The 25,811-nt window shown below is 36.7% G+C and overlaps 1 protein-coding gene across 1 annotated transcript in view; it reads left to right on the top strand.

The window, feature by feature from the left end:
• THSD7A (thrombospondin type 1 domain containing 7A) overlaps positions 1 to 25,811 on the top strand; it is a 194,225-nt gene that overhangs the window by 107,241 nt on the left and 61,173 nt on the right. The window contains exon 8 of the mRNA XM_074150357.1: positions 18,557 to 18,748. Coding sequence (XP_074006458.1) covers positions 18,557 to 18,748 — 192 coding nt within the window. The remainder of the gene's footprint in view (positions 1 to 18,556; positions 18,749 to 25,811) is intronic.

A 25,811-nucleotide genomic window follows, 5' to 3' on the forward strand; every position in this document is an offset into this window, starting at 1 on the left:
AGGTCTCTCCTGAGAAAGATTAGCATGACACAGTAGAAGCAAACAAAATACGAAGTAAGGACCCACCAAACTTTGTAGTCTCTCCCTCCAAGCTAACTCTGCTCAAGCATCTCCTTACTTTGCCTCCCACAGCACCAACCCACTGGAAATCCTGTAGGTGACTGTTAAATGCTCCTCTAAACACACGCCACCACCTCTTCCCAGGTAGCTCCCATCTAGTACTCTGGCCTCTTACTCTGGCACAGGATACCCCTGGTATCCTTCTTCACCAAACACTTGTTAACAGGATACATCATTTGTATAATAGTCATGTGTTACTAGAAGTTTGATCTAAATGGCACACAGGGAATTTTGTTCAGTTTTACAGGTAAAAATGACTGTGAAGGGAAACAACGTGTGGAAAGCATTAGTTATCACCTAAGTTTGCTATTTAACTTAAACTGAAGTAATCTTTACTTAACAATACTCTCTTCAGTCTTTTCAAGAGCTTTTTATTATTATTTTTTCATTCATCTGAATTAATTAGCCTAGTCTTAAATCAGTGCCTGGATAGGAGAGGTTGGATCAAAGGGACTTAAATGTAGTAAAGTAGAAGTGTATTTTCCCCTTGGCTTTTGCTTTGTAAAATGAAAAAGGCTGGGGTTTTAATTTTCAGAATAAATATTGTACTGTAAAAGTGCTGCTTTAATGTAAGATAAACCCTACACTGATGAGTATCTTCTCTTTCTGTGGACTGTTGCATTGTTATATATGTTTAAAGCATAATTAGTTGGAATAACATGTCTTGACTTGAATGTTTTATTCTACAATTAGAATCAAGCAACGGTGTTTGAGAGATTGTTTTATATAATTGGAATGAGGTTCCCTCTTCAATTTGGTGTAAAGATAAGAGTCATTACAGCCTTTGAGACAATAGCAAACAATAGATTATCCTCCTGTGTTGTTGCTGGAGGCCTATGATTGTCATTCTCTTTCCACAGTGGATTGCAGTAACCAGAATTTTCATCCAGGCTGAAAAAAAAATGACAGTCAGTACCCCAGGTTGTCATTGCAGAGGTTATAATGAACTTTGATGTATTTTATTACAGAAATGGAACTTCAGCCTTCTACTGTGGAAAGACCCTTTTCAGAATAAGTAGTCTTAGCCAATCTTCCAGGGAATTTTACTAAGAAGCTCCTTTACATGAAAAAAATTCCTTTCAGTTGTGGAAACTCCAAGGTTGGACAGAAGATGATGAAAATTACTCCACACATAAATTATTTTAATAATTAGAGATTTGTGGTAAATGTCCCATGCTACAGACTAACTTTTGCTAATGATAGAATGGAATTTTTAAATTAAGTTGTAATTCAGCTGTTTATGTGTATACATGTGATACATGTAAGGCATACTTGCATGCATGCCCATACAGAGGTATGTGCATATTATCTATTAAGTTCTTCAATGCAATTTAGAAGAGTGATTTTACAGCAGATGAATTTGCTCTGTTTCTCTGTAGCTATGGCAATCCGTGCAGATTCAGAAATACTTCTGTATTATTTAAAGACTCAGTCTGTAGTAGGAAAGCTGGCCCCTTCTCCACTCCGTGACAGATACATTAGTGCTACTCATATGTAAATACGGAAAAATAATTTCTGACATAAAAATCTGCAAAATTAACTACTGCTGAAATTGCCTATAAAATGCCAGTTCATTAATTATGGTTTTGTTAAGGTTTTTCCCTTTGTGCTGAGCTCTGTAGCACAGGTACCAGCAGTGGCTGTGGTGCCAATAATGTGCTTCAGACACGGGCTGAAATTACTTGCTCATTTTGTAGGAACGTGTAAATAATACATTGATTTAAAGCCTTTATAATGTAATGGGCCTTGTTCCGCTGCGTGTGTTACTCTGGATGAAACAGGTCTCGCTTTTGAAGGGCAAATTTCTTCCGGACCTTGTTCAAGCTAATTGTTGGGCTACAGTTAGCTCCACAGGGGGAAGGGATGGACCCACTGCCATCTCCTGCCTCACAGCTGTGAGAGATGACTAGCCTTAGAAGAGGGAACCATGGCAACAGCGAGGCTCTTGGTGTATATGCAAATTCCTGCAACTCTTTGAAGTAGCAAAAGTTAAGTAGAAGATATAGAGAGTAAACGAGTCTGTTCTGTTAGGATACTCATATGTAAACATTTCAAACTGATTACTTTAGCTGCTTTGTAAGGGGTGGCTCAAACACTGTACTGACCAAAGTGGAACAGTGAACATTTCCTCTACCTGTGCTTATTTTGAGCTGGTGTGACTGCCTGAAGTCACCAGCCTTCAACTATATGACAATCCTGTAGAATTTAATTGCTTTACTGTTTTTCTCTGGATTCAGAAATATTTATTTCTGAAATGGAATCACAGAATGGTTTGGGTTGGAAGGGACCTTCAAGATCATCAAGTTCCAACCCCCCTGCCCTGGGCAAGGACACCTCCCACCAGACCAGGTTGCTCAAAGCCCCATCCAGCCTGGCCTTGAACCCCTCCAGGGATGGGTCATCCTCAGCTTCTCTGGGCAACCTGGGCCAGTGTCTCACCACCCTCACAGGAAATAATTTCTTCCTAATATCTAATCTAAATCTCCCCTCTTTCAGTTTAAAACCATTACCCCTCGTCCTATGGCTCCACTCCCTGATCAAGAGTCCCTCCCCGTCTTTCCTGTAGCCCCTTCAGGTACTGGAAGGCCATTATAAGGTCTCCTGGGAGCCTTCTCTTCTCCAGGCTGAACAACCCCAACTCTCTCAGCCTATCTTCATAGGAGAGGTGCTCCACCTCTCAGATCATGTTGTATTCCTTTTACTGAATTTAACTTTGCAGAAAAGTTTATAAAATTTCTTCATGTAGTTCTAAGTATCTTCTGTAGCTTCCTGATCAAGAACTATATTGTGTTTCTTAATTTTTAGCTTGTATCCTTGTATCTTCTTACAATAGATATCTAATTAAATATGTAGAATAAACTTCAGGAGAGAAACTGCAGATTGGCTGGTGTTCCCATTTTCACTTAAAATATTTTGGCTGGTTTAAAAATTGGGTCTTTCTGTATACTTATGGCTTGAATCAAAATATATGCTAAAAGAGTAGCTGCTGGTCTTCATTCATTTTCATAATGGCAAACAATAAGAGAATCAACGGGAGCTTTATAGGTATACCCAGAGATAGAGTCTATTTCTTCTGCCCTTTCTATTACGTGGCTATATGGATTCAGTGAAGAAAGCATCAGACTAGTTGGATTTTGATGATTATTTAAAAAGAAAATACTTACTTTGTGTCACTTTATGGCTTAGTTCTTTAAAAAGAATGAAGAGCCAGGTTCAAATTCGAATTACATTGAATTATTGATTTAATCCTGCAAGAGAACCCAGATGAAAATCTGGCCAATGCTCAGCACTCAATTAGTAGAAAAATACAGTTGCTAATGACAGTTTCTTTCAGCACATACTGCTTTATGCTTACAGGAACTTGGTTATATGGGCATTAGTCATCATTTCCCAATATTAATTTCCTAGCTAATGACATTACGGAATTGATTGGAACTGTTCGTTTCTTCCTGACAACTTTTTGGCTGACCATCTGAGGCATTTAAATCAAATGTAAGATGTATCCTTTGTTCTTCACTGTAAACACGTAGGATATGAAATTTATAACCCCATCCGTTCTTTCCTTTGATGTGTCTGGTTACATAAAAACTATTCAATTTGTTTATTGGATGTTTTTTATATGTAAGAATTAGTTACTAAAGTAAAATACAGCCAGTTTAAAGGACCTTAAAATTGATGCTTTCAGGCCATTATGTTTCAGAGCATTGGATTTTTAAGGCATTTCTTTTTAACAAGATTTTCTTTATTTAGTATAAAGGAATACAAGGAAATAATGGTAAAAGAATATACAAAGTAAAGTGATGCAACACAAATGGCTCTCGCCACCTGATGATTGATTATCCAGCCCGTGCCGAGCAGCGATTCTAGATTCCCACCCCCCAGGCAACCCCCGTTTATATACTGAGCATGACATCTGTGCTATGGAATATTCCTTTGGCCGGCTTGTCCTGTTTATGCTTCCTCTCTGCTTCTGTGAAAAAATCCTTGACTTAATTATAAACATTACTTAGCAACAACTAAAACAATGCACATTACCAACATTATTCTCATTCTAAATAAAAAGCACAGCACCTACTGGGAAAAAAATTAATTCTATCCCAGCTGAAAGGAGGACATAGACCCAATGTTGAACTTTGGTTTTGGATTTGTGTGTCATGTGTCAACTCCCTAGACCAGACTCGGAAAATACTTTAAATATTCTGATAAAACATGCTCAGAAGACATAATGTTACATTTAATAATGTTATATATAATAATAATGTTACATATTTATAAGTTAAATATCACTTTCTTAGAAGATTATATTACACAGGACTTGTCATTAATCTTTATGATAACATGTTCTGGGACAGTATCCTCTCATTAGTTTTGCTGGGAGTCAGTTTTCCATCCAAGAGAAAACGGTTGCACGGGCCTTGTTATATTTTCTGGCAATCTGCACAGTAATGGTAAATTTTCTTAGTAAATGTTATCCAGCTTCAAAGCTGTGAAACTGGTGTGTTGATAATTGGTGACAATTAAAACATCTTCGTTATCCAGTCACGTTGAGCCAGAATAAATAGGAATTTTTTTCTCAGTACTTCCAGCTTTAAGCAGCTCATTGTCAGAACTTTCTTTCAGACCATAATTTGTGCTGAGTACCGATTAATGTAAAACCACTCTTATCTGCCAAGAAATATTTGATTTCACAAGATGACCGTTCCAGTGGCAACTTAAAGAGCCTTGAGATAATCTGCCTCGTTTTGCAATTCTCGTAACTCCCATGCACTGCGCAAGCACCATCTCCACTGAATACTCAAAAAAACTTCAAACGAAGAGTAAAGTGTACTCGGCCACAATGTTTAATCCAAATCAGAGCAAACAGCTGAGGATCCCAGCCTCTACAGTGTTCCCAGTGATCTTTTGAAGATTTTGGGGTGCAGGTAGCTTTTGGCAGAGCTTCAGCTACATAGATTCCCAGACCCCTTGCGGATGGAATGGATTTGTACCCAGGATTTGTTGAAAAGGGGGATGGCAGACAAGAGGAAGAAAGTGGCACTGACCAAGCAATGATGTTAACAGCTGGGGAAAGGTGTGATTTGACCCCCATTTCCTCCAGGACAGCTGACTGAGAGCTAGTAAGGAACTCAAGGAAGTTATAAAATGTCTTTAGATGGCTGGGATTAAGAAGGAATTTGGGGAGTGATTCAATCTAGTGACGGTCAGCCCAAGGGAGGATTTGATAAGCAGCCAGAGAGAACTTGGCAGGGCTGGGTGAAAGGGACAGCGAGGTGACAGACTGGGATTAGTGTCTGGAGAAAATAAGGCTGGATAAGAAGCCAGAGAAGTGGGGGAGAGAAGGAAATTGGTCACTTCTAGAGCTGAACTGCAGCACATTATAGTCTGCTCCTGCTTTTGTCCCCATGAGGTCACCCAGCAGAGCAGTGTGTCCAGAGCCAGCGTAAAACCCATGGCAGAAATTCTGTTTTCCACTTGGCTTCTGTTTTAAACCAGAAAATCAGAAAGAAATATTGTGTCAAAATTAAGTATCTCAAGTTGCAAAGCCAAGCCGTCAAACATTAGGAAATTAAGGTTGTTTGTCTGGTCCTTATGTGAATGTATCAGATGGAAGTCTTTAATTATTTAATTGTGCCTTCATAACATTTTCCCCACAGAACCTGCTACTTATTTGTGAAACGGATATATCTCCTTTGGGGATTAACTGGGCATTTTGTAGTAATGAAGGCTTTGTCTTTGAGACAACTAGCCTTAGTTGTCTCATTCTTCAGGGTTTAATTTTGCTCTGCTTTTGTTCAGCATCAGCAAAATACAAATAATACTGACCTGTCTATCTCGAGTGTTTTGAAAATAAATGTATTAGTGGGTGTTTGATAGCCATGACAGAAAGATCTTAGAAAAATTACCAATTCTGTTTTAATAACACTTAATTAATGTGTGGTAAATAAAACATAGGCTCATGGCTTGAACAAAGAGAATAAAACTAAAAATACCAAATAGCTACTCATTAAGGAGTTTCCAATCTGTGAACTGAAGGAGGAAGGGACCCAGTGGAAAAATAATAAGCCTGTGATTTTGTAATTTAAAGAACTGCATTATACAAAGGCAACTTTAATTCTGGCATTTACTGCTGTTTGGTTTCTTGACATAATTTGGGGCGTAATTTATGGATTAGCTATGTAAATCTTGCCCTAGGAATTATCAGATGTTTGATTTTAATTTTACTGATTTGAGACATCCTTTATTTGTACTGATACTATTTTAAAAGTAGCAAATTGCTGCATTAGTGTTTTCCAGAGAACAGGTAGTAAGTAGAAACTACCTCAAATCTCTTGTTCTGAATGACTCAGAATGGAGATATATTTATATGTATATATATATATTATTTTTTTTAAGAGGAGAAACAGAAGAATAATGCTAGCTAGAACCTTCTTAAATCTTGTGAGAGGCTTCTAGAAAAACAGTGATGTCCTCCTAGTAGGGGAAAGGAGCCTTATTTCCAGGGTACAGCTGATCTCTCTGTCTAGGTGCAAATCTGCAGTGAAATCTGTCAGATTTCTGTGACTTTAGGTCATTAGCTTGTATAACTTATTAAGGAAGTAGAAAAGTTATACTGTCCCTATACTAGCAGATGTGTTCCTGCTACTTTTGGGTTTGTTGTGTGACAGTGTGATTGTATTTCCTTAATTTAGCATAGGCTTATGAAACACAGTGGTATTTACCTCTGGTTGCTTCCCTGAGAGCTCTTTCTCTGAATCCATATACTGAGAGGCTAGGAAAAAGGAAAAGTCAAAAGGATGGGTTAGTTTTCGTCTTCTAGAGAGGAATCAGTTATGAAAATGTTTCCAAAAGACAAGATTAATTCGCAGCCTGAGCTCCCTAAAGGCATGCTGTGCCTTCCACTTGTAATGATGAGAAGATATTCATTGCAAGATGGATAAAAAGATGTTCTCCAAAGACTGCATTTTATCTGCCAGTAGTAGGACACGGACAGAAGCATCCATGAAATTAATTATAAAACTGTTTCTCAGAAATGTGTAAACATGACAGTAGCAGTGATCTCTTTTACACCTCTTGGGTCCTGTGTTTTAACTGTGATTGAATTGAGCTGTCAGATTACATATAGAGTGACAGCTCTTTACTAGCTGTGGCTGGATGAATAATGCAAAGAAAATGTTTGCAATCATCTTCTACTATAAAAATTTTTTTTTCTTATTCTCTTAAAATCCCTTTTGAGTTAACGGTATATTTGTGTGACAAGAGGTATCAGATATTTGTGAATGTACAGTTGCAAACTTGCTGCAAATTCACTTTATAGTAGTGAAATATTACATAATTGAGAAACTGAAAAATTCATCCAGTATTCTGTCAGCTGCATGCCATTAGTCATTCTCTTCAGCTGTGGGTTACGCTCTTGCATTAGAGAGAGGAATAACGTTAAAGTGTTGGTGGCCAAATTCTAGCAAAATACTTAGTGATGAAACTGCAGTGTTGGAGGTTTTATGAATCAATTTATGAGGCAACTTCATGAACTTTTGAGCTAAATTTATAAAGTTATCCTCCAAAACTCATATTTATGCAGAAAATAAGAAGCTTGAAGTTCATGGAAGCTTGAAGTTCATGAAAGTTATGGATACTTAGTGTTTCTTGAAAACCAGGCCATTTAAGGCAGCTGTTTAAAATATGCTGATTAGTACCTCAGTGCAGGGAATTGTTGAGAAGGTTGACTGTGGTGAGCACTGTCATTCCGCTGATGTTAGTGGAGCTGTCACACTGTTTTTATGCTACTGTTTTTTTGTAGTCTTGCCTATTATTTCCTCTTTATGCTTCAATTCCTAACTTATATTCCTGAATGTTAACCTCATTCAGATCAGCACATCAGAATTATCATTTCTAATCAAACTTGTTTGAAATTGCTGACTTCCGTTGCCTTTCCCGGACTTGTTCTCCACTTAATTTTGGCTTATTGGAGGGGGGGAGAAATGGCTAAAATAGTAGTTACAAAAAAATACCTGTGAAACCTTTTTAAAGGCTACAACACTCTACTTGCCCTTATCTGATGAGTTAAAAAATTTGGTGAGCATACCCAGTAGTGAAAAATAGTAATGGAATTCCCAGGGATTAATAAAACTTCTTGGTTTTGAAATAAACAAAAAGACATAGTTCAGTGCTAAAATAGATACGTGTTGCATTTTCAAATCAATGTATTTTAAATCCTATTATTACCAATGTCAAAAATTACTCTCCAAATATTTCTAAAGTCTGTCAAAGGAAGTTTTTTCACTGTTAAGCACAATAAAGTTTCTGTGACATTTTAAAAAAAAAAATGAAGAAAGTTTTTTTTTTTTTTTATTTTATTTTTGAAGTCATACTTTTATATCTTTTTATCACTGAATAAATTGTGGCTTGATTGGAAAAAGTTTGTGAGAATGTCTGGTTGATCTTGGGATCAACAATATCTTTTTAAGGTGAGTTGGTGCTTTTACCAAGTGTTTTTAGAAATACACTGTGAATTTTCGAGTGACCTTGCCCTCCAGATTTGCACTGTGTCTTCTTGTTTCCTTGTAGCTCTGTCAGCACTTTTCCCCTCCTTTCCCCATTCTGCTTAAAATGGCCTATTGGTCTGACATATTGATCTCACTTGATCCCATGACTAATATTGATTTTATTCTCAATAGGACCGTAGCCTCTCATCAAACTTACTTTTTCCTTCATATCAAGATGACGTTTGATTTGCTTATTTGACACTACAAGGCAACTGCGCTTGGTTATGATCAATACACTTGTATTCTCTGTTCCTTATCGTTCTCAGTAAGGCTACATTAGCAAATGAACCATGAAAATGCTTCAACTACCTGTCAAGCAGTAGGAAAATCTTACTCCTATGGTTAGGCAATGTGTAGGTACTCTGCTGGGTTTTTTATTAGAAATATTGGACTACTATTCATGTGGTACGAGTCTACTATGTCATGAAGTTAAAGCATAGCAGATTTTTGGCTAAAGGCATATCACGTTTCAGTTTTTGTTTAGTTTTTCTTGTCTGCACACTCAGGAAAGTTGATCCAAATTAACTGCAAAAATAATATTAGTTAAACTATATTAAAGTGTATGTGAATCGTCTTATTCAGAATTAAGGTGGCCTTAATTCTATTTCTTAGGAATATTCTCTTTCATTCTGAATAAGGCGAGCCATACAAAATGTTAATACAGTTTAACTAATCTCCTTCAAAGTCCCATTTAATTAATTTGGATTAATTCTTCAGTATTCCTATTTAGATCGGTCTTTTTCAGTGACACCCACATTATCACTAGTAGTTCAGATATAGCCTCTTTCATGCTGGTGGATATTCAGTGGTATCAGAAGTACTGAAAATTCAAAGAAGGTATCCTCTGCAAGAAGAATTTTCCATTAGTCTTTGATGCATAATATAAAATAAGCACTCGGTAACTTACAGTGTTGTGTTGGAGATAAAAAGGCTGTGTTACTTTTTACGCCATAGTTGGTGCTGCAAGACATCCTCAGTGTGCCTCTCTGTGTATAGTGAAGGAACTGACCTTATGTGTGTGTATATATATATATTTTATTTTTTTATTTATTTAATTTTTTTAATCATGAGCTTCACAGGTACCCAAGTGAATGCTGTATCCTTGGGGGAACTGATACTGTGGCTGCCACTTACAAAATTATGTAAATAAATACAGGGAGAATTGGAAAACTTTTCCCATGTTGTCTGGGTGAAATGTATGTAATTTAGTTTTTCAACCTGAGTAAATCTAGCAAAGAATAGTGAAAAATTAGAGAGGGTATAAAGGAATAAGAGGTAAGTTTGAAAGTGGATATCAGAAAATGTTCTTCTTGTTAAGATGACAAAGAGAGAAGCAAAGTTTCTTCCACTTTTCTCATTCTCATAAAGAATTGAAGCATAAATAAGAAGTTCATGCTTTAATGGAAAAAAAATAAGTTGTTTTTTTTTCCCCAGCCAAATACCTCAGATTACTGTATATTTCTGAGTTAACGTAGTTATGGAATATTATTTTTTCATACTGTTGTTTCTTCTGGCCTTCCTACATATATGACAGATTGCACTGCATTTTACATTGAAAAAATATTATTTGGATAAAGAAATGCTATTCCTTTCCCTGTTTTTATTTTCCTCTGTCAAATTTAGACTGTATCTACATGACTGTAATCCTGATAGATGACTCTAATATAAATGGAGGTACATATGTTCTTCTATTACCAGACATGAAAATGAAATTACTGGAAGCATTAATATCATATCTGAAGGTGTGAGTTCATTAATTTTAACCAGTTGTATCCAAAGACCATCCAAAGACGTTTCCCACCTGAAGCAGTTTTAGAAGGAAATATACATCTTTAAAATATGTTCTTCATTTTTGTTTCAGTCTTGTCCCCTTATTGTTACCATTATTTCAAAGTAAGGAGCATTATTTTGGGTTTGATAATTCCTGTAACTGTTCTGTATATGGTGCAAAGCCTTACTTTTACCTGGTGCATTAAGGAATACTGAACTGGATTTCTTTCTGGTTTGGTTGAAGTGAAGGAGCAGAAGCACTCAGGTGCTATGGTTGGAATTAGATTTCTGCATGAATGTGCGAGTTCTTGAAGCCACTAACTTCCCACTCATCAAAATTTCCTTTACCATAAAGTGAATACATGAGGAAAATTGCACATAGTCATCAACAAGACATTATCGCATGCAGAACGTGGTGTTTCCTCTCCTTAAGGAATAGAAGATCTTTAAAAGATCATGATTTTTGCTTCAGTATGTTGACATGCTATTATCTTTCATCTGAAAAACACTGGATATGGTGGATTTCTAAGCTCCATCTGTTTTCATTTTGTATAGCGTTTGTTCCTGCCGTCATCAATCATTTTTCATTGTAAATGTTTGCTTAAACAAAAGGCAAAGCCACATTTTAAAATTTAGGATTGTATTTTAAAAGGTAGTCGTATCTTCCAGTATATGCATAGTGAAAGGGGAGTAGTCAGTGGCCTTTTCTATATGCCTCTGTTTTGTGTGTGTAGTCATGGTAAACGTGTAAATAAGATGAAGGTATAAGTGCTTTTGCTAGAAAGTTTCTAATTTAAAAAAAAAAAATCCATCCATGTTTGAGATTCATGATGGTTTTTTGAGTAAGTGGCCGAGGTATCATGTTTATCATTTTTCATTTAGTAAGGAACAGGCTGTATGATACTACTTGAAAGTCTACATTGAAACCAAAACCACAGTAAATTTTCACACACAAATCTCCAAATCAAACAGTTTGCAATCCTACAGTGTCTTCATATAATTAAACTATTAGACCAACTTTCTTTCATTTTTGCATAATGAGCAGATGTGAGAAACTGGTGTATTTTTCTTCATTGAAATGAGTGTCATTTCTACTTAGGCTTCTTAGAAGAAAATGACTGCACGAATATTAACCATCAACTAATTAAGACGTACTTAATTAAATGCAGATGCTACTTAGCAAAAGCAATTGAGAGAAAGGCCTGTGATTAGGGAATTAGCAGCTGATTTAACACTCAGAACTACCAGTGAGGCACCTAAGCAATAGAAATGAATGCAGAAACATCACTTGATAAGAATAATACAAGGGGAAAATGCACCAGCTTTTCACATGGTGTTTATTGAAAAACTTCAGAGCCAATGAAGTAGAATATATAGAGAATATAAATTGTAGGTCAATGTTGCTTTATGTTCAGTAATTAGAGAGGTTAAAAATTATTCGAAAAGTTGAAAATTTATCAACCTACCTCACGCAAAGAGATTTTTTTGACAGCTGGTCACTCAGGAACTAGAACAGAAAATAATTACATCCAAGGTAACAACATAGTGTTGCTACTGTTTTCAAGGACACTGTCATTTTACTAACATTAAAGCTTACGCTGACAGCCTTTATCTTTGGAGCAGATATGAATAAACACTGTCAAGATGTTATGAAGGCTGCTGGGATTAATAAAACATTTAAAGTTTCCTAATGTCTATCAAAGTATTTGTTATATACAAGTGTTGAACTGCTTCAAGAGCAAAAATTGGTCAAAAATTGTCAGATACTGCTGCATGTGATGCTTTTTTTCCCTCCAAATACTCCAAAGGTTGTTGGGCGAAACAACATGATAAATGACGAATTGCATGTAAATATTATTGTTTCCCCTTTCTGTGGCTTATTTGATTAGGTTTTCAGAGATTAACTTCTAAATTCTCCCTACTGAAAAATCTGGGTCAGCCTTTCGCAGTTGTGTATGCATTTTAATTAGAGACACGTGCTACAGGAAAGATAGCGTTCCTTGGAGAGTTCCTCTTGCATAAGAAAAAAAAAAAACAACAAAACCACACAACTAAAGAACAAAACAAAAAGAATTGCCAAGAAAAATAATATTCAGCCATGGTATGAGACTGAATTTCCAATCAGCAGTTCTGGTGAAGTTGGTGTAAGGTAAGGAGGTTGGAGGAAGACAGATCGTAAGTGCCTGATGATGCAAAAGGGCAGAAGTTGAATGAAAAGTATTATGGGCCTCCACAACATAGTTCGCTACCTCTTCTGATGACTGAAAAAAAGAAAAATCCACAGTACTGCTGCAGCACCGTGGTTTGGAAGGAAAAGTTAATTTGCTGTGACAGTTCGTGCTCGGCAGTCGGGATTTCTCCTTTAGTGGTGAACTTTGGGGACTGGTAATTGCTTAGCGATTTGAAAGAAATGCAATAGTATTAGAAATTAAAATGATAATGTTAGTTTATCCTGGTGATTGATTACTATCTGCTTATTAGCAGATGTAAGGTGTCCTAGCATCTGAAAAATGTATGGTTTTGTGATAATTTTAATGGCTTTTCTCTAATGGGAAGAACTGCCCATTTTCCATTGGACGAATCAGCCAATGTGTAGACAAGGTTATTACAAATGAAAGTCTAGTGTCCATTCATATTTGGGTAAGTTTGTATGTTTTCTCTTATTCCAGTGGTTTTCTTGAAGTTTTATTTTTTAAATTTTATTTTGAATAGTAAACTCATTAATGCTTTTTCTGTACTATCACAGTCATGACATTCTTGTCACTTTGAGGCAATCACATCTTAGACTGATATTTTCTTTCTTATTTTCTGCCCTGAGTTATAATTAAAACGCACATTTAGGCACTTCAGAATTGTTAGAAAATTTAAAAAAAGAAAAAAGAAAAAAGAAGCATTTCCTCCTCTTCTAATCAAACTATCTTTGTGTACCTACAGGAATAACACAAAAATTGTAAAACTGTAGCATGCACAAAACTTTTTGTGGAGAAGCATATGCTTTATGAACTTCGGGTATGGAGAGTAGTTAAAGTTATTTCTGTACGAGAAACAGGACTAAGCACATACCACAGACGTGGCTTTACTGGGTTTTGAATATAGACAGGCATATTTTGCTCTTGATGGGCAGAGTCCACACAGCAGTTTTGGCTCCTGAGCCAGTCTAAGAAGGTCATTCAACACAGTCGAAGGCTGACAAGGGGGTCAGCATAAGGACAAGTGTAGGTCCTCGTGTGAGAGGAATGCGTATGGGAAACTGCGTGAGAATTCAAGATAAAGAACAGTCTTGTTGGCCATTTCAGCCTTTACAACCCATACAGGAGGCAGAGCAATACTTTCCTGTTGATTATTTTTTTACATGGGGAAGGAAGGAAGCAGTAAATGGCAACCAGAACAGCTCGCAGATTTTAACATCGTGTGAACGAGCTGCATTCTTTTTTCCTGCAGCCTCCATGCCTAGAGACATCGTTGAAGGTAATTGAACAAGAACAGGGCCTTCTTCACACACAAACACAAAGCACTTTAAAAAGTGAAATACACCAAGTATTTCAGGTGCCCACTCATCAGATGACACATTCTGTGGCATCGCTGAGCAAGCGATGCCTGTAACTGGTAGAGTCAGATACATACAACACAGTATATACCCCAGTAGGTACAAGCAGGACATCCAGATCATGCCATGCTTTGAGCTGTCAGTGTTTTCCATCCTTTTGTATTTTTACGTTGTCATTTTAAATATGCAAGCTTAAAAAATGCTTGAAGGATACATTGTCGTTTCCTGTGGTCTGTTGTATTTAAAAGCAGACGTGGCTACCAGGAGCCACAAAAAGAAGCCACAAAGGCATAACTGAGCCTTTTTTTTTTTTTCCTTAGAATTGCAGATATACTAGTAAATTGGAACACATTCAACTTAGCAGTACAGTCTGAAGTCTGCAATTTTAGCATTTAGGCTTAGTTGCTGTCATTATGTCTTTTATGAACTTTGAAATATAACCATATGATTTGTTTTACCACTCTGTGATATTCCTGTCTGTCACTGATCACACAGGCACTTTTAAAAAAAAATTCAATATTAATGTTCCAAGCACTCTCTTGATTTGATCCCATTTATTTTGACTTTATTGTCAATTTTTTACTTAGTTTGTATCAGGTTATAGTTCAGCCTTTCAGAGACTGTAGCTGGTTTCCAGGTACAGGACTGAGACCGCGTTCATTACCTTATTGCATAGAACCCCAGCGGCATTTTTATTTTATGTTGATTTTTTTTCAGTCGTTCTCTATGCCTCATTGAATCTTGCAGTGATTTTACTGTTCAATTTAAGGCTTTAAAAAAATTTTGCCCTCTGTTAAGCACTTGCCTTTCCATTTACTACAGGTCAGAATTTGACAGCAATTTTTCGCTGTGCATTGAAGCATGCATCATGTTAAAAGATGCACAATAAGCAAGAGGGTTTCCTTGCCATGTCTCTCTGGTGATACCAGCTCTGGGAATGCTTCCCATTGGAAAGATCTTAAAGCATTTTACAAGGAACTTAAGGATCAGACACATTTTACAGATGAGTAAGCAAAGACATAAAGGAGTGACATGATTCAACTACATTAAACACAGAACATAGGTCTTCTGCAGTCTAGCCCAACCTTTAGCATCCAGGCCAAATTTTCACGGACACCATATCTGCTTTGTGAATATAATAAAACAAAAATGGTGATGTGAATACAGTCTGATACTTGTGAACAGTTAGCCAGTTCCTCCTGCATGCTCTTCACAAGCTACCTCTCTTTAATCTGTAAAAATGTAAAAATTGCCTATTCCGTAGGTTGGGGTTATTTGTTTGATGGGTTGGTTTGGGATTTTTTTGTTTGTTTATTTGTTTTAAAGTAATTAAATAGTTCAGTAGTTCACTATTGGTTCTGGTGTGTGCACATGTACTAGAAGTTCTTCACAATGAGAAGGCAGCCACGAGGAGGTTTTAATGTAGTGGCTCCCTTGCGATTGTCTGGCAGGATCACCTATAACAGTTCAAGGAGGAGATGTGGATGTGAAAGGCTATCTCCTTGGCGGTCTTTACCTGTATGATGATACAAGCCTGTAAAAATCCCAGCAAAGGTTTAAAGAGTTTTTGACTTTTCAAGTCCTTGAAAAAGAAAACTTATTTTGCCTCCTGTCTTTTCTACTTGCAGTCACTCCCTTTAGTGCAATTTGGATAATATAGCTCAAAATGTGCATCTGTTGCATGAGAGAGAAATATCATTCAGCTACGTAAGGCGCTGTTTGTGAGTAGGGGTTATTGCTATATTCCAGATTTTAATGAACAAATCAACAGATAAAGGGTGAAGAGTTTTCTTGATGGAAATGTTATATTTTTATCTTCGTGGTTTTTTTACTTTTTGTCATTCTGTTGCTTAGTGTATAAAAAATTCAGGGCAGGGACCTTTGACTCGTATTTTTGGAGTTCTGTCTTCAATTCTTGTGCTACATAAATGTATAGATATGAAGTTCAAAAAAAATATTAGACTAAACAGGGCAAACTTTTTCAAATGGGAATTTTTCTAAGTAGCTTTAGTCTTTACATTGGCATTGTTCCCAGCGCATGGTTGAGTGGTTCCTGGTAGTTGACTACACTATGCACTTTAAAAAGGAAGACAACAAAGGTCAAGTTGTTCATAAAATCATTAGTGAAATGTCAGAAACAATTTAGTTGAAATAAAATATCTCCCTGAAGATAAGAAGTACCCATTATAAAAGACTCCTTCCAACTGCATATCTATGCTGTTGAATTCATCAGATAAGAATTGGACAGTTGACAAAAACTAAATGCTATTATGAAAGATACATATTTTGAGAATATTTTCCTCTGTAAAAGCAAAGGATAAAAGAGGGCTTTGATTTTGGGAGAGAGTGAAGGGGTTTTTTGTTTGAAATATAAACTCATACTGAAACTAATTTAACACAGTTTCTCATTGTGTCCCCAAATTTAGCTTGAGTTTCAAGTTAACACCACCTTGGTTGGCAGGCAATAAATAAGCACTATATAGTATTGTATGTTTACACTATGACCTACTTTATTGTAATAGGGGTATTTCTTGCAAAGCATGAAAGTATCCTAGCAGTTTACCTTATTGAGTCTTGCTTGGCTATGGAACAATTTGACAGTAAGGTTCACGCCTTTTTCTAGCTTTTTTTTTTCCCCCTTATTCTTTGGAAAAGAGGTTTTCAGCCTTGGTCCTCCACTTTGTCCTTCAACCCGAACACGTGCCATTCTGATGAAGGAGGCAGGAATCCCTCCTGCAGTGGTGTCAGGACGTGATGACCTGCCATACAAGAGAAGGAGCAGTTGACACAAAGACTGAGTCCAACGAGGGAAGCAGAATTTGATGTGGACGATCTGTGAAGCCTTTGGCCGGGCTCAAATTTCTGTTTTTAATATGGGAAAATACAGCTATTGTATGACTGACGTGATCTCAATGGTCTTTATAATGCAGATGGCTATGACTACTTTAGGCTATTTTAAAAGCATGAGCTGCAGGACTTCCCCTGGTTAGCAGAGCCAGGGAAGACTGATGTTTGCAGTTCCGTTGTGCCTAAAGAGTCTGTATGAATAAAATATTTGACACTGGTTAAAGGGATATAATATTGGATGGATGGCCCTCATCTTTTCCTCTTTTTATATAAAATTTGGTCGTTAATAATTCTGGGACTCATGATATGTCACTAGTACTAAAGAACCTCCTATTTTCAGGAACTCAGTGTATCAGAGAGTCTTATTTGAGAGATTTTAAGACCCTGTAAAGCTTGAATGACAAAAATGTAGTTTCTGTTTGGATTAGTGTTTGATTCATTTTATTATTATTCTATTAAGCAATAAAAGACTAATTTGAGGCTTGAGTAAACCAGTGTTTATAGATCTTTGGCTTCATTTACAGCATTCACAGTGCTCAGTAAATTAGCTTTTCAAAATCCAGGTGGTGGTTATTAACACTGGCCTATGTCTTTATCATTAAATTTTAGAGTGTTTAATGATTATTTCTAACAAATGTTTGTTGTATTAAAGACTTATGTTCATTGAAAATCTTGATGAGACACTATTTCTTGACTTTAGCTATTAAAACAAAAGGGTTGACATGATGGGTCATAGCAAGTGAAATGCCATAGACACTCCTGTTCAGTCCAGTTGAGGTTGCATATGCTTCACTGACGTTTCTCCCTCCTTGGTTCTTTTCCCTCATCTGCTCCAAAGTGAAGATTTATCCTGAGGCTTTTGCCACTGTCGGTGAGGCCTATTGACCTCTGAATATGTGGTCATTTGTTCATTCCTCACTTAATGGACAGTAACTGATTTGGTCAGGAAATCATATGTCACCTCACAAAACTAACCACTTTGTGATTAGGGTGCTGTTCAGACAAATCCTGGAGACGGTGCTCCCATGATTTCCTTACTGAAAACAAAGCAGCCCTGCTAGTTTAACACTAGCTAGTATTTCATTAAACAATTTATACCAGCCTGGATCTTTTTATTATAATGAAATGTATACACTGATGTGACAGAATACAAATGCATAGATCTTTTTATGATTCCATGACACAAAGAGTGATGTGTTACTGGCTTGGCTAACAAATGAAGATCTCTCTAACCAAACAAGACACTCTGCAGCTTATTGCAACACTCTTAATATTTTGATGCATAGCTGCAATTCAGAGGATGAATTGTAGGCTGTAAAACTGGCTGAGCTGGAAGTTAGGATCCTTTTCCCCTTCTCCCACAAACATGGATGAAGACTAGGTGATTAATGTATGTGCATTTCCATGTATACAGTTTTCTATAGGTGTATTATATACTCTGTTATTCACAATAGGATTTTCTGTGGAATCAAATACGTATTAACAAAATGAAAGCTTAAAGACCACCCAGGCTGGCATTCACTTCAACAGAATATCAAATTAAACTAGGTTTAAGCATGTTCTTCCAGAATCAAGGCAGAGGAGACAAGTCATTTTAATAAAAAAATCTATTTACCTTGTTTACATAGAAGAACAGAATCTAATTTCTTTGTGTGCCCATCTGGACTAGATTGCTCATTTTAAGTTAATTTAAAAAATGATAGACTGCTACTGGCCTTTTCTTTCCCAGGAGAAGAGGTTGACAGACAGCTGTGCAGAGATGCTATCTACCCCATCCCGGTTGTCTGCGAAGCTCCGTGCCCCAAGGACTGCGTGCTCAGCACGTGGTCCGCGTGGTCCTCCTGCTCCCACACCTGCTCCGGCAAAACCACAGAAGGGAAGCAGATGCGCGCCCGCTCCATTCTGGCCTATGCAGGTGAAGGTAAGGTCGCGTTCTCTTTGCAGGCTCTGGTTTGGTTGTGAATTCTCCGCTGTCTTTGCAATGTCAAAGTCATTTCTTGATCAACAGAAGCAAATTATGAGATGGAGTCGTGTTTTTTTTTTATATAGAAAAAATATTCAAATGTACCTCAGGCTGTTTTAAAGACATTTTATTTTGCTTACTTCAGTTAACGTTGCTCTTTTTTTTATTATTCTGCATAATGTTACTGTTTTGATTTCAAATGTATGGTTTTCCTGTTTTCTATTAAAATTAAACAAGGCAGGTGATTTATCTTATGCAGAGCTCTATGAAAGGTATTTATAGAGGACTGGTAATTCTAGCTATAATTTAGGTCCAATTTGGAAGGATATAAGAAAGAATGCTGAAAAAGTGAGAGTTTTAATGGATTCAAGTGCTAACAAATGGCTTTTGTAGCTTCTTAGATCACATTGGTAACTAATGTTGGGAGGCCCCAGAGTTGGATGCAACACTCCAGGTGGGGTCTCACCAGAGCAGAGTAAAGGGGCAGAATCCACTTCCTCGCCCTGCTGGTCACACTTTTGATGCAGCCCAGGATGTGGTTGGCTTTCTGGGCTGCAAGTGCACGTCACTGGCTCATGTTGAGCTTCTTGTCAACCAACACTCCCAAGTGCATCTCCTCAGGGCTGCTCTCCAGCCATTCTCTGCCCAACCTGTTTTTGTGCTTGGGATTGCCATGACCCAGGTTCAAGACCTTGCACTTGGACTGGTTGAACTTCATGAGGTTCACACAGGCCCACCTCTCAAACCTGTCCAGGTCCCTCTGGATGGCATCCCTTCCTTCCAGTCTGTCAACTGCACCGGGCAGCTTGGTGCCAAAACACTTCTCTTTGTAAACACAGTTAATTTCATTGCTAAAGCATATTGTGTATTTGACATAGTTCAGGTACTTGCAAAAAAAAATATGTAGCGGATCAGGCATTTTCAGCCTTTTCCCTGAAAGGGACCTTTGCTACAACTGTAATAGGCAATGAGAATTATACTCATTTTAGTCAGTGATTCAAATAATAAATTAGATGGATCTGTGTAACAAGTTAGAAATGCTCTTAAAATTACAAACAGAATTGGGTTTATGTTGTCCCTGTTTTATTGTGTGCCAAATAGACTAATTTTGAGGGAAACACAGAGCCATGTTTTCAGATGATAATTCAAATAAACATATATTCATGTGCATCTGTATTTTCATGTAGATCAGGATAATAGATTTTCCATATGTATATGTAGTTTTACTGGAGACACAAATTTAGCATTCTGACAAACATGCCACAGGAGTGGAAACCTAAATTACTTCAGAAAATGATTCCACTTTATTGTGCTTCTTTTTAAAAAGTACCCATTTTATTCTGACTCTGAAACTTAACACATCTTGGGATAATTTACAGGGCTGCAGATGGAGCAAAGCTGTTAAGCACAGGTTGGATTTTATGTGTATGAGTTTTATTTATGTCTGTTGCACCATGATCAGAAGCAGCACTGAGTGATCACGAAGACTGACAGGTCTCAAACCACACAGGTAGTAGTGACATGAACCCTAAATTACTGCTGAGAAGCCAACTCGTTGCCTAGATGTTGTAGTGCTTCAGCTTTGCTCGAACCCTGGCCTCTTTATCACTGAGATGAGGTTATTCTGTGCTTTTTTTAAGCGTACAAGCTGGTATGTCTACCTAGCTTATAGCAATTCCCTCACATCTTGGTCAGATATCTTCAACACTGCGCTCCTTTGCATTCTGTACAAACTCCAGAGAATAAAAATATATAAATAAATAAAAGACCCTTCCAAGGCTCAGCATGTCGTTACAACTCTAGCTGGAAGGTAGTTTTCACCTTTACTTGTGTTATATTCCAAACGTATCAGTTTGGCTTTTATATTTTATGCTTCACTGAAATTAGGGTTATTGTCATCTTTCTCCTCATACGTCTCATGCCTTTTAGTCATTTGCTGTGTGACAAATAGCTGAATGACTTTTCACCTCCAGAATTGTGTGACAGGGATCAGCAGGGTTCCCAAAACACGAAAGACTGATTGTGTAGTTGGTGCTGGGAGGTCATTTTATGTTCTGGGGGCACAGAATATATTCGTGTATCTGAAAGTCTGTGTTCTGCTGATACAAAAAGGAAGCTCCTCGTGAACCTTTTTGGGGAAACATGCAGTTCTCAGTTCCGTTCAGAGCTTATAAAAATGCACATTGTTTTGATGAAAACTCTGTAAATGTCAGATACTACTAAAAATCCCAAGTCTCATAAATGTAAGATCAGTAATTCCATTTACACATTAAAACTGAGTTCTGAAAATAGCTATCAGTTCTGCACAGGTGAGCGGTCCCACAGGTGTTCCCTTTTGGATTTTTGCACGTTTCCTTGAACTGTTTGTACAAGAGACAGACCAGGTTAGGTAAAACATTTCATAGTAATTCCTATATAACATAGCCATGATATTTGAAAGTTTTTATTCAGAATACAGGTCAGATATATTGTACATAAATATACACAATTCCTGTGATATCAGGATTGGACATTAATTAACGAAAGAATGTGCAAGCCTGTTGCCAGTCTATGAATAAGACTAAAATTGACTTCTAAGATGGCATAAGGAGTCCAGGTTTTTCACTGTGAGTCCTTGATCATGTGCATCTCCCTGCTAGCCGTGGAGAATTCCATCTACAAGCCTGGCAAGATCAAAGTGTTGCAGGCGTTACATACACAAGGCATATTGCAACCCCTCAAAGTATCTGAAATGCTTAATTCTTGTTCATTGGGGTACTTAAACGTGAACACCCTGTTGAAATTGCTGAGGGTCTGTAAATACATATGAAATAGGTTCTTTTATCTGGATCTTGGATGGCTTCCTATTGAAGTATTGTCTGTGATTGTTCAGTTTCTCTCCTCTTCGAAATAAAAAACACTATATTCTCTCATTTTGCTTGTTAATGTTGGCAGATGACTGTCCATGATAGAGCTATTTCATTTCACACTTAAGACCTTATTTTTCTTTTTACTTCCCAGCTATATATGCTGCTGAATTGATTTGAAGAAGCCATCAAGTTAGCATAACTGGCCATCAGGAAACAGCCACAGTATAATCGATTTTCTTGGATGACTTAGAATAGGAATAATTCAGTAGTATTATAATAATTCCTTAGTAACAAGAATAGCTTCACAGGAAAAATGGAAGCCATATGTAAATTACAGTAGTGACAAAGTTTTCTAATGAGCTGTGGGATACGACTGCCCCTCCAGCATCACACTGGCTTCTGCTCGAGCCAGGAGCTGACCTTGGCTGTATGCCCTTTCGTCAGTATCTCCTCATTAGAACAACAGCTCTTCTGCATGGTCAAACCATGCAGAGCCTCCAGCACAGTGTGGATATGCATATCTGGGATGGGCTTATTTACTTACTTTTTACTATTTACTATATACTTTCCATTGAATTTACTATTCAAAGGAGAGAGAGAGAGAGAGAGAGAGGGGAGTCTCTTTCCTCAAGATAAAGACTTTCCATGGATTTGTGAGATGACTCCATGTGGAAACTGGTGTCACCATAACCATTTTTGATATCTTTTCTGAGATCATTGTCCTCAGCTTGAATGTTTGAAAGGTGAAGTGATTTATAAATTTGCCTGTCTTGTGAGCCTGCCTGTAGTGGTAGCTCATTTGTGTCACTGTCAAATACATCTTCATGGTACAGTAAGAAACTCAGGAAAGCCATTGTGTCAAAATTTAAAATTACAGCAGAGGACATAATGATGTTACTTGATACATCATATAGTTGTTCTGCATAAGTCTAGTAAAAGGATCACATACAGCTCAGCCTATCTCTATTGAATGTAGGGCTTGTCTATTTTTGTTTTATTTCCTGCTTAATATTTCTGTTATTTTTTGAATTTCCTGCTTACAATAAATCTTATATAATTAGCAATTTACTACTTTACACAGGCCAAGACCTGAGACTAAAAAGTGCTAAATAAGTCTTAAATTTTTAGTAAATAGTATATATGCAGATTGATTCTGCATTGATTATATAAATCAGTGTCATACAGCATAACACCAATATTGTGGATACATTCGAAGTTTTATCAGTAGTAAATGACTGATACTGATTTTGGAAAAGTAAAGATTGAAGCAAAATCCCACACAGGTCAAATGCAAAGACGAAAATAATCTGATTAAAAAGCTTAATTTAATAAAATTACAGTGAGGGACAATTTTGTTTGAAATCTTGTCTTAGGGCAAGGATGCATATGCATGGCAATGTCTTACTATGGCTACTATATGGCTACTATATGCTAATCCATGTTCATGGATTAACAAAGTATAATGCCAGAAGGACTATTTAGTGTGACCTCATATATCACAGACTGTTAAACATCACTGAGTTAGATAGTATAGAATACCAGTTGTCCATCTCATCAGGTGTTCTGTTTGACAGGGGCCAATAGCTCATACTTCTCACATACCTGCAGACTGATTTACTGAGTGTGAAAGGAATAGCTGGATCAAAGGAGTTTCTGCTCAACTCTAGGCAAATCATGGTTGATATGCCTTAAAATTTTATTCCTGTTAAAAATCCAGTGTACTTTGACTTCATAATTGCAAAAGACGAATTATACTTAGGGCTTTTTAATGTGTTCACTATTCTGATGCTTGCTTAGTTTGTTTGGTTTTAATTTTTTCATTTTTCTGGCTTGAAGTAATACTGCTTGGTAATTAAATCTGAAAGCATAGAATTCAGTAATTGTTTTCACAGCAAATTGTGGATCAATTTTGGAGAAGATGGGGATTTTCATGAGTTTTAACTGATTTCGGCTGAAACAGGAATAAAAAGCCACTTGATCTAGATCACAAAAGGCACTTCAGTTGCACCTGTTTTCTCAAACTTTAGGATTATTCCAGCTATTTTGAAATACATATATAAAATTACATGCATTTGTAAAATGAGTGATATCAAAATGATTAATTCAAGTCATCCTAAAAGCTTTAAAACTGTTAAACATTTTTAAATTTGGAAGTTATCAAGACCGCGTCACAAAAAAAGACTTATAAAATCCAGTCCTTGAATATCCTATAGCAAGGTGTCTTACCCATTACCAGCTCCAAACCGGGCAGAAAAGCAATCTAAGCATATGACAGTTCTGTTAAAGCGTTCAAGGAAATTACCCTCATATCACTGCTATTTTATGAGTAATATGCAAGTCCCTCTGTAAAGCCAGCCTTTCATTTCCAGTGTGCTTTGCGTAAGTATTCAGAACCAAAAAGAAACACTTCAGCTCCAACTGATTTTGGTACCTCGAAATTATTATTTTTAGTACTGCCAAGCAGTTATTTACAGTCATCTGATCATGTACTATATAAAATGAATTCAGTATTGTACGTCCCTTTTTCATGTATTCTGATAAAATTAAATGTCTATTCTATTTTTTTCTGTGATACTCATTAATGTATATATTCCTGTCAAACCTGCCCTCATTTGGTGAAATGCTTTTAAAGTTGAGCGGCACCGATCTTGTTACCCTCATGCAGATGTTGTAAAGGGCATCTCTAACTGCCAGTTTTACAACCCCCTTCTTTTTCTGTACCTATTTTAATTTGAAGGAACACAAGGGAATGGAGAGAATAGCACACTATAAATAAATAGTGTATTTTTTAATATTACAAAGATTTGGTATTAGTGAGAGTTGTTTGATATTTCAGTAATATTATTTCCACATTTTGTTCATTACTTATATAGTTTTTAACTACTGGCTTAATCTGAACAGAACTGGATTCCCACTGAGCTGCAGACATTCATGCCCCAGTGTTTTTCATTTACAAGTCAATGTCACTCTCAGTTTTTCCCTGAATATACATTCTCGCATAGCTGTCAAAACTGAATCTAAGTTGTCACTTTATTCTCAAATGCCTTAGGAACTGGTGGTTATGGCTTTCCATAACATTGCTTTCCACACACACCCCCTTTAATTTATGAATTTGCTTAAATATTTCCCATGTGTTTCTTCTTGAGCTAACATAGATGGAAATAATTATTTCAGTAACCTTTCTTATCTCTTCTAAATTCTCCCTTTTTTAACCCTTGTACTGGGGGAACACGTCTCAACTGCTCATGTGAATCGATTTTCTCTCCCATGCCAAATAATTTGTAACTTTACTGTCTTTGATTATTTTTTTTTTCATTTTCAAAATACACTCACTTTCCTAATTTCCTTCCTTATATTCCTATCTGCTGGTGTTAGCTGGAACATTTTTTATTTCCTGAAGGAACGCACTTGAATAACTTTTTGAAACTTGTTACATACTTATTACATAACCATAATTTTGGTTTACCGTTTGGTGTTTTATTTCTCTTTTTAGGAAAATGCATATGACATATTTTGTCTTGATGCTTTGCATACTGACATATATTTTAAGCAAGTCTGATAGACTTGAGTTGCATCCGTTCTGAGCCAAAAAACAATTTCATTCCAGTCATTTAATTACATTCACATGGTTTTAGATTTTCCTAATCCACCTTTGCAAAATTTAAGATTAGCTAGTCTTTGGCATGATATCTCAGTTAATATGATGATTACTGTTGCTTGGTTCCATCAATATTTTTAGCCTAAAGTCAGAAGTTAGAAATATTTGTGGAAATAATTTGAGAATTTGGGTCTTGTCCTTGTGTTTTCATGAGAATGGCTCTTTCCTCACATTTGCTGCAGATCTAGACATCCCATAAAAGCACCTTGGGATATAAAGTATTTTCACACTTGTGATACTTGACGGAATTGTGTTGGAGTAGTTGAAGTATCCATTGTTTCTTTGATTACATTTAGTTGTTGGTTTAATTTCTCTCAACAACGAGTGCTTAAAACCCCTTCCTTATTGCATGTCTGGGGAGCAGGAAGTCAACCTAAAGTTCAGCAGTGGGATATAAAGGTTATTATGCTCTCTGACATGTGCTTGGTGTGAAGATACATTTCTCTTTTTAGTGAAAAACATTGTAAGGCTCATCTGCGGTAACTAATAAAAAGCTGCTCTTTCAGTTATCTTT

Source organism: Numenius arquata, chromosome 7 (assembly GCF_964106895.1).
Source record: "Numenius arquata chromosome 7, bNumArq3.hap1.1, whole genome shotgun sequence".
In the NCBI taxonomy this organism is placed as follows: Eukaryota; Metazoa; Chordata; class Aves; order Charadriiformes; family Scolopacidae; genus Numenius; species Numenius arquata.